We start from the raw sequence: 12,091 nt of genomic DNA, 5'->3' as shown, positions 1-12,091 counted from the left end.
GTCCTACTTGGGACTCGTCAGCCCGGAGTAGGGAAGTGACACGATCTTGGGTTGGCACTAAGAGTGCGTCTCGGCGAGACGTCAATGTTGCACGGTGACAGCGCCACCTGTGGAGGTCGCAGTACAAGCTAACAAGTACATATACTAAGGAAAAACAGCTAATGCTCTATGGCTGCACGTCGAGCATATGTTTACAATTTGCACTCCTAGCCGAGTAGAGCTGTTTCGTCCTACTTGGGACTCGGCAGCCCGGAGTTGGGAAGTGAGACGATCTTGGGTTGGCACTAACAGTGCGTCTCGGCGAGACGTCAATGTTGCACGGTGACAGCGCCACCTGTGGAGGCCGCAGTACAAGCTAACAAGTACATATACTAAGGAAAAACAGCTAATGCTCTATGGCTGCACGTCGAGCACATGTTTACAATTTGATCGTGCACTCCCAGCCGAGTAGAGCTGCTTCGTCCTACTTGGGACTAGTCATCCCGGAGTAGGGAAGCTGTCAGTAGATCAAGTCCAGGTACGTCGTGTCAAGTCTGGGTGGTGTCATCATCCTTGGAGTGGGGGAGGGGGGTTATCAGGACCCCAGCTGAAAGAAAAAAGAAGCAGCACCTTATCTAAGTAGTTAACTTATTTTAGTTGACAGTACACCAATGCCTTTGTTTTATGGCGGACAGGAATTTGTAGATAAGGTATAATTCCCGTTGTTATCGGGATCGGTCGGTAGTGAGGTGATGTCATGGTCCTTGGGGTCGGGGAGAGGGGCGTTGTCAGGACCCCAGCTGAAACGAAAAGAAAAAATAAGCCCCTCATTTCAGCTGGGGCAGCTGGGTAAATTGTGCAAGGGGTCGACGTTTCGAGCCTCACGTGCAGCCATGGAGCATTTGCTCATTTTTATATTTGTATCTGTACTTACTGGCTTTGCACTGCGGCCTCCAGAGGTGTTGCTAACACCCTGGAACATTGATGTCTTGAAGAGACACAGTGTTTGTGCCGACCCAAGAGCGTGTCACATCCCTACGCTGTGCCGATGAGAGCCAAGAAGCTCGAAACGGCCGTCCACAGCTGGGACTGGGGCACGCTTGAATTGTAAACATATGCCTCACGTGCAGCCATGGAGTATTTGCTCATTTTTATATTTGTATCTATACAGGGTGTTCAAAATTAAGCTTTCACTAGCACTTGATAAATAGGCGAACAAAAGAAAACGGGTGCTACTTTTTCTGTTCCTTGAGTAAGAAACAGGTGCTACATAATTAGCAGCACCTGTGTCTTACACAAGTAGCGTAAAGTTATTATCCGGTTGCCTGTCATCGCTGTGTTTGCGTAGCGCTCGTTAAAGCCTAATTTTGAACACCCTATATATATATATATATATATATATATATATATATCATATCTCAGGACATCAAGAAAAGACAGTCCCGACTAAGGCGTAGACAACTCTTTTAGCCAGGGATGTGGCAACCGAATCCGCGAATTCACGAATCCTCGAATCCTAGGCAGGGATTCGAGATTAGCGAATGCGAATCCCAGAGCCCCAAACGACGAATCGAATCTTTCGAATCCACCAAGCACCGTTTGTTTGTTACTTTTTCAAATTGGCGCCCTCGGAGTCCGCTGAAAGCCTCACTGGCCGACAGCTGTGTTCTTGTTTGTTTGTTTACATTGCTCTAGACTGAAAGAGTTCAGACAGGAACTGTTGCATTACAAGTTTAAAAGTAACATGGCTTTGCTTGTGATTGTTGCTTAGTTTTATGGAAATAATTCAGACTCGAGAATTTATGAATTTCTTGTAGTCGACGAACAACATGTTAAATAAATTGCGTTTTAGAATAGCTATATGGGTGTATTTTCTCCCGAAACTGAAGCATTATTTACGTCGTTTGTCATTAAAGAAATCTATCATATTCTGCTTCGGAACATTTTTCACTAGAAGTGTTTTTCCTCGGATTTTAAAACTCTTTTTAAAGAAAGCATTCGAAAGATTCGAGATTCGTAAGACTCGTGTATTCGTAGAGCCTTCCTTGGATTCGGAGTCGGATTCGAGAATTTTTGGATTCGTCCCATTTGGAATATCTTAAATGTAAATACGTCATCCCCCTTTTTTTCTTACTTCCCGTATACCTTCGTAGTCTGTGTTTCATTTTTCATTTCAGCTACATATGTTCGCGATCGTCCGAACCATTTCACCTGTCATATATAGTAGCATAGAGTAAAAGCAGGTAATTATTCGCAGCTTTCGTAGTGCAACAACCTTGGCCGTGAGCACGTATAGGGGCAGTTTTTTTTTTGTATACTACCAGAAAAAGAAACTGCTCCCCTCTACATGCGCACACGCCAAGGTTGTTGGACTACGAAAGCTGTGAAGAATGACCTGTGTTTACCACATGTTGAACGAAGTAACAGGAGAAGAATTAGTCCAGGCATGGCACAAATATGGATGACAAAAACACGTACGCCTCGAACGTCCAAAATTCGACTAAATCGAGTCAGAAAATGGGGCTGACACCAAGACCGATTTGGGTTCGATGATTCTCCGTCGGGCCAAAATCTCAGTCTAAAAGTCACACTGCCATCCTAGGATCGGCGCTATCTGTACAAGTATGGTTAAACAGAATCTTACGTACTATAACATTGCTTAAACGAGCAAAAGCGCCAGCATCATATATCGTGGAAAGCCTTACAGGAATGTGAATATACAACCTCAAGAGAACGGTCTTATTGCCTCTTTTCGCTGCCTATTTTTTTTTTTTTGTTTTGGGGGCTTCAGTTTCAACGTATTTTGGGCTTTTCATTGCCTAAACATCCGCGCCCTAGAAAAATGTTGCGGTTACACTGCTTACTGTTTTGGTGCGTTGGAGTACAGGACATGGGGCAACTAATATCATGAGCTATACACCACGGTGGATTGGATCAATTTTCGCTACGTGTGGCTTCTCTAACATGAGTCGAAATCTGTGCACGCGTTACACCGCTTAATATTCCTCAACGACGTGTCTGTGACGAGGACTTGGACGATAGGCCCTCGTGTGTCGTGCTTTCCTGTACCTTCCACTACCATGCTGGCGTCATTTTCGAGATTTTCAACCATCAGTATTGAAATCAGTGGAAAACAAACCTGTCAGTTGATTCATGCAGTGTAATAGGCTCGTTCGTTTCATTACATACTTGGTTTTACAGGCCACCGGCGTGACTAATATTTCTGCTTCTGATGCTGACATTGAAATGAACCATAATAAACTCAAGGAAGAGTGCTTGTCACAGTTCGACAAAGAGCCTAAGCTGGGAGACCACCACAGAGAACTTCGGGAGCAGCTGATACAGGTACCGAACAAGCTTCAATGTCAATAATATACAATACATGGTGAATAGTATGGAACCATTCAGGTTTTTTTTTTGGTTCATGCTATATTTTTGCATAAAAACTGTAAGAGCAGCGTTGATGTCATTTCCGCAGGCTGGTTACGCGGCCAGGCGGACACTCCTTGGTGTAGCCTATGTAACTCTTGCAGAACTTGTTACCTAAATTTCCCTGAACTTAGTAATTATATGTTTTTTGGGGAGTGCCACATCGCAAGATTGAGCCGGTCTTTATCTAAATCCATGTTCTTTTATAAAAAAGTTAGAGTAGTTCGAGCTTTGAGGTATAAATTGCGAAATATTGCTTCGCAAAGGAGCCGAAACTGGAACAACGACTTGTCAAGAGCAAAAACAACGGCGCGCATTCACGTCGGGGGAAACGCAGTGTAGAGTGACTGGACTGATTGAGACAGACCTCAGTCTGCTAGCTATATTGATAACTTTTCGATAATCCGAAGGTTACCCGTATTTTGCTTTCTAGAAAAAAAAAAAACATACGGGAACCTTTATAGCTTTTTGCGCTCGAAAGATATCGTAACATTTCAATGCTCACAGTGGTGCGACTCATTAGCGGGTCTTTGTGCATCAGAAGGCGCTTAGGACAGCAATTCCGAAAACAAGATAAGCCAATCGTCCTGTTTTTTTTTTCTGTTTTTTTGCGCGAGTGACATCACATCACTGTCACTGTCCTTGGATTTGATAACTTCGTTTATCGTAATAGAGTTCTTCCGGTGACTACTTTCGACTTACTTGTCTGGAATCTCCATCCCGTGGCCACCTGTCCCTATCGGCGGTACGCGCGCGAAGGATTCATACGATTATCGCATCCAAAGGGAAATCATGATTCACACAACGCCACCAAACGGGAGAGCCTATCCGTGATACTCCATCGCCTTGTGCGTCGTCTGCTAGCATTCTCTTTCTCTCATGCAAGCAGACGACGCCCAATTATCCCAGATGAGCTCTCCGTTTTCGTGTCGGTATGTGAAACACGATTTCCCCTCGGTGGCGATAATGGTACGGCCCTCCGCACACGAATCGTGAATTTTATTGTCACATCGAATTAAAGTACACATGGACATAATGTACAGGGCGAGGAGCCAGGGGGAAACAACTCCCTGATAAAGGGTCCTCCATTGTGCATACATAAAATCACAAACAGTAGACCCGTACACTAATAAATCTATATTATATGCATAAACATTAAATCAGAACTGGATTATGAAGTACGATGAATTATACACATATTATTTTTATAAAGTGACGTATGTAGTGGTTGCTTGGTATCCAACAGAAAGGTTTTAGTTCGAGCTTTAAAGGTCCTACAGTTTACAATGCTTCTTATTTCAGGCAAGAAGAGATTCCATTCGCTCACGTTGCGGAAAATAAATTAATATTTACCATAGTTTGTTCTTATTGTTGGAAGATTGAATAGACCGACCGCTCGTGCCCTGGTATGACGTTTTACTTTAAGCTGATTGTAATTCAGCATTTCTGACACTACAGAGCCTGTAATGTATGAGCGAACAATGGTTAGTACATTATGTGAGATTACTTGGTGAACATTTAGTATTCTAAGACTATTCAACACGGAAGTTACAGGAAACAGATATGGTAGTCTAAATTATAGTTTTTATGGCACGGTTTTGCAAAACCAGTAAGGCACGAATATGCGTAAAGCAAGTAAGGCCCCAGACAGGAGCACAATACATGAAGTGTGAATGAACAAAAGAAAAATACAAATTGAGAAGTACTGGTAGGAGAAATATTGTTGTGTTCTATCAAGTACGCTAATACCATAAGATTATTTTTTTTTAAATGAGCCTTACATGTGGCTGACAGCCCAGGTGCTTATCAAGCACAACACCAATGAATTTGGCCTCGTTACTATAGCTAAGTAGGGTATTAAACAGGGGAGGTTGCGTTAAAGGAGCTACGTTACGGTGAGGAGAATGAAATGACATCCAAACAGTTTTGTCGAAATTTAGTTTTAAGAAATTATTAAGACACCATTTACTTAGGATGTCCAGATCGACCTGCAGCTTTCCAATTAACTCTTGGGTATTTTCTCCTGTGATAAACAGGGCAGTATCGTCCGCGTATAAGGAAACATTGGAATAAAGTATATGGTTTGGCAGGTCATTTATATATGTTAAGAAAAGAAGCGGGCCCAGAATGGAACACTGTGGTACACCAACATTAAGGACGGAAGAAAATGTGAACGCACCATTCAATTTAACGACACTGCTGATTGGGGGCCGCTCCGCCATGAGCTGGAGATTCCAGATAAGTAAGTCGCCAGCAGTACTAAAACCAGCTATTATTACATTTCACAACATCCCCCTTGTCGGTGAAATTCAACGTCATCGTCATTACAGCAAGTTCTTGTTGTTGTCGCCTCGTTACGTCCCATCTGTAAGCGAAATTTTGCAATTTATACCTCAGTGAGCGTTCTTGTTTCATGATTTTTGTGAAAGAGGGTGGACTTAAATAATGGCATGGTCCAATTATATCCTTGGCATCCAGTTATGGCATTTTTATGTCATTGCAAAGCAGAGTAGTGTAACACCTGCATGAGGGAACGTACCGCTATACAAAGGATGTTGTGAAAATGAACACCTACGGGCCTATTGGGACTCTAGGTAGTAAATAACAAGTGAGCGATAGTGACGTTTACTTTTTAGTGACCTTTATTGTGACGACATACAGGGTGCGCCACGTAACACTGACATGAAGTAGATGAAATTCGTGATTTTCTTTTCTTGTGCAAAAGTCGTTTAATATATCTATTCCCAATGGGGACTACTCGATGATTGTTGTGTATCGGTAAGTAGCTCAGCCAACCCGTTAAATAATTTGCACTATTAACCTTCATGAGTAGTAAAAATGGGTTGACCATGTAATTGCAAAGGTCTATAGCACAACCCTAAGGAATATTAGTGGCAAGAATTGAAACCCCAGTGCGTTTCTGTGCTGTAATATATATATATATATACTGGCTTCGCACTGGGCTTTCAGAGGTGAGTTTCTCACCCTGACGGGAGGACATCACGTTCCACATGACCTTCTGACGCCACTCGCTCAAACGTCGCCCACCTACGCATTGCTGATGAAGGCCCAATAAGGCCGAAACAGCTGTCCAATGCTGGTGTGGCGACGTTTGGGACTTATAAACATGTGTTCAACGTGCAGCCAAAGAGCCTATGCTTTTTTTTTTCATTTAATACTTTACTGGCTTCGCACTGGGCTTTCAGAGGTGAGTTTCTCACCCTGACGGGAGGACATCACGTTCCACGTGACCTTCCGACGCCACTCGCTCAAACGTCGCCCACCTACGCATTGCTGATGAAGGCCCGATAAGGCCGAAACAGCTGTCCAATGCTGGTGTGGCGACGTTTGGGACTTATAAACATGTGTTCAACGTGCAGCCAAAGAGCCTATGCTATTTTTTTTCATTTAATACTTTACTGGCTTCGCACTGGGCTTTCAGAGGTGAGTTTCTCACCCTGACGGGAGGACATCACGTTCCACGTGACCTTCCGACGCCACTCGCTCAAACGTCGCCCACCTACGCATTGCTGATGAAGGCCCAATAAGGCCGAAACAGCTGTCCAATGCTGGTGCGGCGACGTTTGGGACTTATAAACATGTGTTCAATGTACAGCCAAAGAGCCTATGCTATTTTTTTTTTCATTTAATACTTTACTGGTTTCGCACTGGGCTTTCAGAGGTGAGTTTCTCACCCTGACGGGAGGACATGACGTTCCACGTGACCTTCCGACGCCACTCGCTCAAACGTCGCCCACCTACGCATTGCTGATGAAGGCCCAATAAGGCCGAAACAGCTGTCCAATGCTGGTGTGGCGACGTTTGGGACTTATAAACATGTATTCAACGTACAGCCAAAGAGCCTATGCTATTTTTTTTTTTTCATTTAATACTTTACTGGCTTCGCACTGGGCTTTCAGAGGTGAGTTTCTCACCCTTACGGGAGGACATGACGTTCCACGTGACCTTCCGACGCCACTCGCTCAAACGTCGCCCACCTACGCATTGCTGATGAAGGCCCAATAAGGCCGAAACAGCTGTCCAATGCTGGTGTGGCGACGTTTGGGACTTATAAACATGTGTTCAACGTACAGCCAAAGAGCCTATGCTATTTTTTTTTTCATTTAATACTTTACTGGTTTCGCACTGGGCTTTCAGAGGTGAGTTTCTCACCCTGACGGGAGGACATGACGTTCCACGTGACCTTCCGACGCCACTCGCTCAAACGTCGCCCACCTACGCATTGCTGATGAAGGCCCAATAAGGCCGAAATAGCTGTCCAATGCTGGTGTGGCGACGTTTGGGACTTATAAACATGTGTTCAACGTGTTATATATGTGTATATGTATGTATATGTGTTATATATACATATATATATATATATATATATATATATAAAGGGGGAAAAGCCATAAAAAAAATAAGTAAATGATGCTAGACGTGTTTGAAATTCAAACTTACAGATTAAAATGGCTTCTATGGCTGCACGTAGAGAAACAGATACTCATGGTACGATGCAACAGCACCAGAGGACACGTGTTTCGCCGTGTTTGCGGCTCGTCGGCCCTGGGTAGCTGCGCATCGTTCGGGATTGGCAAACCAGGGGTCACTCAGCGAGCGATATACACCTGGGAGGGTGACTGAGCACTCCTCAATGCCACAGTGCAAGCCAGTGAATTATAAAAAGGGGGAAAAGCCATCAAAAAAAAATAAGTAAATGATGCTAGACGTGTTTGAAATTCAAACTTACAGATTAAAATCGCTTCTATGGCTGCACGTAGAGAAACAGATACTCATTGAACGATGCGACAGCACCAGAGGACACGTGTTTCGCCGTGTTTGCGGCTCGTCGGCCCTGGGTAGCTGCGCATCGTTCGGGATTGGCAAACCAGGGGTCACTCGCTGATCGCTCGCTGGGTTCGCTCGCTGATCGCTCGGGATCGCTCGCTGAGTGACCCCTGGTTTGCCAATCCCGAACGATGCGCAGCTACCCAGGGCCGACGAGCCGCAAACACGGCGAAACACGTGTCCTCTGGTGCTGTCGCATCGTTCAATGAGTATCTATATATATATATATATGTTTATAAGTCGCAAACGTCGCCACACCAGCATTGGACAGCTGTTTCGGCATTATTGGGCCTTCATCAGCAATGCGTAGGTGGGCGACGTTTGAGCAAGTGGCGTCGGAAGGTCACGTGGAACGTCATGTCCTCCCGTCAGGGTGAGAAACTCACCTCTGAAAGCCCAGTGCGAAGCCAGTAAAGTATTAAATGAAAAAAAAAATAGCATAGGCTCTTTGGCTGTACGTTGAACACATGTTTATAAGTCCCAAACGTCGCCACACCAGCATTGGACAGCTGTTTCGGCCTTGTTGGGCCATCATCAGCAGTACGCAGGCAGGCAACGTTTGAGTGGATGGCGTCAGAAGGTCACGTAACACGTGATTCCTCCCGTCAGGGTGAGATAACTCATTCACTGAAAGCCCAGTGCAAAGCCAGTGAAGTATAAAATGAAAAAAATAGCCGGAGCTCTTTGGCTGCACGTATAGCATATGTTTGTAACTCAAACGTCGCCATGCCAGTACTGGACAGCTGTTTCGGCATTATTGATCCAGCAGCAGCAGCTGTACGCAGGCAGGCAGCTTTTGAGCGGATGGCGTCAGAAGGTTACGTAGCACGTTATTCCTCAGTGCGTGCTAACCCACCACTGAAAGCCCAGTGCAAAATCAATGAAGTATATTAGAGGAAAATAGCCGGAGCTCTTTAGCTGCACGGATAGCATATGTTTGTAAGTGCTCAAACGTCGCCACGCCAGTACTGGACAGCTGTTTCGTAATTATTGGGCCATCATGAGCGGTACGCGGGCAGGCAACGTTTGAGCGGATGGCGTCAGAAGGTCACGTAGCACCTGATTCCTCCCGTCAGGGTGTGCTAACCAAGCCCAGTGCAAAGCCAGTGAAGTATACTAGAGAAAAATAGCCGAAGCCCTTTGGCTGCACGGATAGCATACGTTTGTAAGTGCTCAAACGTCGTCACGCCAGTACTGGACAGCCGTTTTGGGCCTTATGGGGTCATCATCGGCACTACGCAGGCGGGCAACGTTTCAGCGGATGGCGTCAGAAGGTCATATAATACGTGATTCCTCCCGTCAGTGTGTGCTAACCCACTACTGAAAGCCCAGTGCAATGTCAGTGAAGTATATTAGGGAGAAAATAGCCGGAGATCTTTGGTTGAACGCATAGCATACCGAACAGAACAAACCTCTCGGGGTGTTCCTGTGGATATCCTTTCACGGAAATTCCGACTTCCCTGGGAGACAGATATTTTTCCGACGGACGTCCCCCACATCTCCGAGTGGCCACGGTTCGGACTTCCCATATATATCCGTTCCTCATAGGATGTTACATGGAGATATCTGGACATTGCACGTACTTACTTATTTACATGCACACGTTGTGTGGATATACAAACATTCGTAGAGGAGAAAGACATTGATCCTCAGTTTTCGTAGAAATCAGCATTTTTCTGCCTGCCATTTTGTTTTAATCCCCGCCTCCGCACCTTTTAATTTCTGTTGCTCCTCTTTGTTTCTCGTACATGCCATGACGCAGAACGAACGCAGCGTTTTAATAAGAAAAAAATATTTATGAAAGCTCCGTGAAGACCACCCATTCCCAGAAGCTCACTTCGAAAGGCAGTGCCATTTCCTTCCAAAGAGAAAACAGATACCACGTACTGCTTGTCTCGCGAGCATCCCCATATTCCAGATACCTTCTCGCCTGTGAATCAAAATGATGGGTGGGTTGTCTAAGCTTAATTCGATTACGCACGCACACAACAACGAACTGAGAAATTGATCTGTGTATTAACTCGCTATCAAGAGAACGTCTGTGTTTCTTACTGGTTTCGGTTAGAGACATTCAGCTGGCACATCGAAAGCCAAACTTCGCAGTGCTACATCTCCCCCAGTTTCTCTCTCTCCCGCAATAAATGATCCGTGTAATATCCCGACAGGGATCTAACTGGGACAATTCTTGAAACAACCGCGACCGGGCATCCTGTGGGTACAGATCCTGGGACGTCCATGTATGAGGCTCCCAGTGATATCCGACGGATATAGATTTCCGGATATGGACCTTGGGATCTGTTTCGGACGTCTACCTGAGAAAGTGTTCTGTCTGGGTGTTTCTAAGAGCTCAAACGTCGCCACGCCAGTACTGGACAGCTGTTTCGGCCTTATTGGGCCATCATGAGCGATACGCAGGCAGGCAACGTTTGAGCGGATGGCGTCAGAAGGTCACGTAGCACGTGATTCCTCTCGTCAGAGTGCGATAACGCACCACTGGAAGCCCAGTGCAACGGGAAGTGAAGTGACGACGCGGCCCTGGAGATGCGCCATGAACAGAATCAAGAAAAAAATGGTGTTGCATCACGAATTTTTGTGCGGACGACCTGTCGAACGGATTTCTCTTCTGAAAAACGGCTACGATATCAGGAGACCAGAGGGACGACATGTTCTCATTGAAATAACTTAGTAGCCTCAATAATTAAAACGTTAATTAACGATTTTGAGCGAATTAGCCATTCGACGGTTGAGCGCCGGCACAGAGATGATAGAAGTGAAAACAGGATGTCTATAGCCCTTATAGTTTTTATGAAAAATCGATATCAAAAAGACACCTTGTATGTTTATATATATATATGTTTACAATTTGATCGTGCACTCCCAGCCAAGTACAGCTGTTTCGCTCTACTTGGAGCTCGTCAGCCTGGCGTAGGGAAGTGACACGATCTTGGGTCGGCACAACAGTGCGTCTCGGCGAGACGTCAATGTTCCACGGTGACGACGCCACCTGTGGAGGCCGCAGTGCAAGCCAGCAAGTACATGTAAAAAGTAAAAAAATAGCCGAAGCTCTGTAGCTGCCCTTGAACATATGTTTACAATTTGATCGTGCACTCCCAGCCAAGTGCAGCTGTTTCGCTCTACTTGGAGCTCGTCAGCCTGGCGTAGGGAAGTGACACGATCTTGGGTCGGCACAACAGTGCGTCTCGGCGAGACGTCAATGTTCCACGGTGACGACGCCACCTGTGGAGGCCGCAGTGCAAGCCAGCAAGTACATGTAAAAAGTAAAAAAATAGCCGAAGCTCTGTAGCTGCACGTTGAACATATGTTTACAATTTGATCGTGCACTCCCAGCCAAGTACAGCTGTTTCGCTCTACTTGGAGCTCGTCAGCCTGGCGTAGGGAAGTGACACGATCTTGGGTCGGCACAACAGTGCGTCTCGGCGAGACGTCAATGTTCCACGGTGACGACGCCACCTGTGGAGGCCGCAGTGCAAGCCAGCAAGTACATGTAAAAAGTAAAAAAATAGCCGAAGCTCTGTAGCTGCACGTTGAACATATGTTTACAATTTGATCGTGCACTCCCAGCCAAGTACAGCTGTTTCGCTCTACTTGGAGCTCGTCAGCCTGGCGTAGGGAAGTGACACGATCTTGGGTCGGCACAACAGTGCGTCTCGGCGAGACGTCAATGTTACACGGTGACGACGCCACCTGTGGAGGCTGCAGTGCAAGCCAGCAAGTACATGTAAAAAGTAAAAAAATAGCCGAAGCTCTGTAGCTGCACGTTGAACATATGTTTACAATTTGATCGTGCACTCCCAGCCAAGTACAGCTGTTTCGC

The 12,091-nt window shown here is 45.6% G+C and overlaps 1 protein-coding gene across 1 annotated transcript in view; it reads left to right on the top strand.

Moving 5' to 3' along the window:
* LOC135369212 (atlastin-2-like) overlaps positions 1-12,091 on the top strand; it is a 144,159-nt gene that overhangs the window by 107,295 nt on the left and 24,773 nt on the right. The window contains exon 9 of the mRNA XM_064602841.1: positions 3,181-3,324. Coding sequence (XP_064458911.1) covers positions 3,181-3,324 — 144 coding nt within the window. The remainder of the gene's footprint in view (positions 1-3,180; positions 3,325-12,091) is intronic.

The sequence above is a fragment of the Ornithodoros turicata genome, chromosome 9 (assembly GCF_037126465.1).
Source record: "Ornithodoros turicata isolate Travis chromosome 9, ASM3712646v1, whole genome shotgun sequence".
Taxonomy (NCBI): domain Eukaryota; kingdom Metazoa; phylum Arthropoda; class Arachnida; order Ixodida; family Argasidae; genus Ornithodoros; species Ornithodoros turicata.
The sequence above is the reverse complement of the archived record's forward strand: the minus strand, read 5'-3'. Positions and strand labels throughout refer to the sequence as shown.